Below are 3,163 nucleotides of genomic sequence, written 5' to 3' on the forward strand. Positions count from 1 at the left end.
CAAATCCAGGAATTTCCCCCCCTGGAATCTCCCAAATCGATGCAGTTTTTCTCTCTCTGGCCCGTTTTCCCTCCAGAATCACCCGTTTCCGGGTGTTTCCCCCCAGAATCGCCTGTTTCCCGGTGTTTTCCGCCCAGAATCGCCCATTTCCGGGTGTTTCCCCCCCAGAATCGCCCATTTCCGGGTGTTTCCCCCCCAGAATTTCCCGTTTCCGGGTGTTTCCCCCCCAGAATCGCCCGTTTCCGGGTGTTTTCCCCCCAGAATCGCCCGTTTCCGGGTGTTTTCCCCCCAGAATCGCCCGTTTCCCCTCAGAATCGCCCATTTCCAGGTGTTTTCCCCCCAGAATCGCCCGTTTCCCCTCCGTTTCCCCCCAGAATCGCCCGTTTCCTGGTGTTTCCCGCCCAGAACTGCCCGTTTCCGGGTGTTTTTCCCTTAGAATCACCCATTTCCCCCCCGTTTCTGCTCAGAATCGCCCATTTCCGGGTGTTTTCCCCCCAGAATCGCCCGTTTCCCCTCAGAACCGCCCATTTCCGGGTGTTTTCCCCCCAGAATCGCCCGTTTCCCCTCAGAACCGCCCGTTTCCGGGTGTTTTTCCCCTAGAATCGCCCATTTCCCCCCCGTTTCTGCTCAGAATCGCCCATTTCCGGGTGTTTTCCCCCCAGAATCGCCCGTTTCCCCCCAGAATTTCCGGTTTCCGGGTGTTTCCCCCCCAGAATTTCCCGTTTCCGGGTGTTTCCCGCCCCCTCCCACTCCGGTTTCCCGCAGACTTCCCCCGGAAGCGGAAGCGGACCCGCTGGAACCAGGACTCCCTGGACCAGAAGACGGTGATCCCGGGGATGCCCACGGTGATCCCGCCCGGCCTGACCCGCGAGCAGGAGCGCGCCTACATCGGTACCGCCTTTTGGGGCCGAATCGCGCCGGTTTGGGGGCGTTAACGGAGCCGCGGGGTGGGGGGAAAGGGGCATCTTTTGGGGTGAAATGTCAGGTTTTGGGGGCAAAGCTGTTATATTTTGAGGTGAAGTGTTTGTTTTTTAAGGTGAGATATTTGGGTTTTGAGGTGAAATGTGGGGTTTTTTGAGGTGAAATGTGTGTTTTTCGAGGTGAAATGTGTGTTTTTTAAGATAAAGTGCATTTTTATAAGGTGAAATGTGTTTTTTTAAGGTGAAAATGCATTATTTTCAAGGTAAAATGTGCTTTTTTTCCCAAGGGAAAATGTGAATTTTCAGGTAATAATGTCGTTTATTCCAGGTAAAATTGTGATGTTTTAGGTAAACTTGTGACTTTTTAGGTGCAAATCCCATTTTCTCAAGTGCAACTGTAAGTTTCTCGGGTTAAAATGTCACGTTTTGGGGTAAAAATGTCATTTTTTCCAGGTAAAAATGGTTGTTTTTTAGGTAAATCAGTGATTTTAGGCACATGTGTTACTTTCTCAGGTAAAAAAAGTGATTTTTGTCTGGTAAAAATGTCATTTTTTTTTAGGTAACAATTTCACTTTTTAGCCAACAATGTCACTTTTTAGATAAAATTGTCATTTTCTGGGGTAAAAATGTGATTTTTTTTTAAGGTAACAATGTGCTTTTTTTAAGGTATTAACCCACTTTTTTGGTAAAAATGTGGGGTTTTGAGGTGAAAACGTTTGGTTTTAGGTGCTTTTTGGGGTCCTAATGTGGTTTTTTTAGGTGATGTTTCCTTGGGGTGACTGGTTTATTCAGTCACCCCTTTGAGGTAAAACGCCTGAATTTGGTTAAATTGTGCTCTAGGAGTTGATATTTTTAGTAACAACGTTGGGGATTTTCCAGCAATGCCAAATTTACCCATTTTTAATTGCTGTAATTTTGGTAATAACGTGTTCCTGTTGACAAAAACCTCTGGTTTGACAGCAAAAATGTCTGGTTTTGGTGAAAATCTCTGCTTTTGGTGATAACACTTGATTTTGGGGATGATAATGTTTGATTTTTAGGATGAAAATACTTGTTTTTGGGATATTAATGCCTGATTTTACAGCAACGTTGTGGTTTAGCCTGATGTTGGATTTGGGGACAAAAGTGTCGGATCTGGGGACAAAAGTGTTTGATTTTAGGCTATGAATGTGATTTTAGGGCAATACTTGATTTTGGCTCAATAACGTGTGATTTTTAGAGCAACAATCTGTGATTTCAGGGCAATAACGTTTGATTTTAGAACAGTATTTTACCTCAGGTAAATAATCCTTCATTTTGGTACAAAAACTGGTGATTTTGGGGTGTTAACGTCTTGTTTTAGAACAGCATGTTACTTTAGGACAGTAATGTTTGATTTTTAGGGCAACGTTTGATTTTGGGGGACAATAATGCCTGATTTTAGCCGAAGAATGCCTGATTTTGGGACATTTAACGTTTGATTTTAGAACAATATGTTAAATATCTTAAATTAATGAACATTTGGTTTTAGGGTGATAATTTTTGCCTTTAAGACGTTGATGTTTTGGTGCTGTAGGATGATGATGTTTGATTTGAGGACAGTAACTTTTGATGTTGAGAGGATAACGTGTGGTTTTTTTGGGTCGAAAATGCCCGATTTTGGGACGATTGTTCCTATTCCTGACCATAAAAAAACCCCCCACCTTCTTCCTGCCCCAACACCTGGTCCCCAACACCCGCAGCTCCGGGTGTTTGCGGCTGCCGAGGTGTGGGCAGGAACGCTCAGGTGGGGTCGGGCTGTGTTGGTTTTGGGTGCAAAAGTCCCTTTTTTGGTAACTCTGTCTTTTCTCCACCTCTGTCCTAACGGGGTTTCTTCCAGTGCAACTGCAGATCGAAGACCTGACTCGCAAACTGCGCACGGGAGACCTGGGCATCCCCCCTAACCCTGAGGACAGGTTGGGACCCTCCCCCATCCGCCCCCCACCCGCTTTTTTGGGGCGATTTCTGGCCTTTCGATCGTTCTGCTCCTTATTTCATCACCCGCAGCTTTTCTCCCCAATTCTGGGCTCTTCTCTCCCTCCCCCACCCCCATTTTCTCCTCTTTTCACCCCAATTCGGTTCCATTTGGCTCCAGGAGGGCAAATTCCACCCTTTTCCTTCCCCCCAAAAAAAAGGATCAAATCCTTCCCCTTTTTTTGCCTCTTTTCACCCCATTTTCCCCCGGCGGGGCAGGGAGGGGCCCTCACCCTGCGGTGGGGGGGAGG

At 46.6% G+C, this 3,163-nt stretch overlaps 1 protein-coding gene across 1 annotated transcript in view; it reads left to right on the plus strand.

Moving 5' to 3' along the window:
- Nucleotides 1–713: 713 nt before the first annotated feature.
- SF1 (splicing factor 1) overlaps nucleotides 714–3,163 on the plus strand; it is a gene marked incomplete at both ends in the record, with an annotated part of 6,356 nt that continues 3,906 nt past the window's right edge. The window contains 2 exons of the mRNA XM_010004492.1: nucleotides 714–891; nucleotides 2,779–2,854. Of these exons, the coding sequence (XP_010002794.1) occupies nucleotides 714–891; nucleotides 2,779–2,854 (254 nt within the window). The remainder of the gene's footprint in view (nucleotides 892–2,778; nucleotides 2,855–3,163) is intronic.

The sequence above is a fragment of the Chaetura pelagica genome, unplaced genomic scaffold (genome assembly GCF_000747805.2).
Source record: "Chaetura pelagica isolate M959 unplaced genomic scaffold, ChaPel_1.0 scaffold1729, whole genome shotgun sequence".
Lineage (NCBI taxonomy): Eukaryota > Metazoa > Chordata > Aves > Apodiformes > Apodidae > Chaetura > Chaetura pelagica.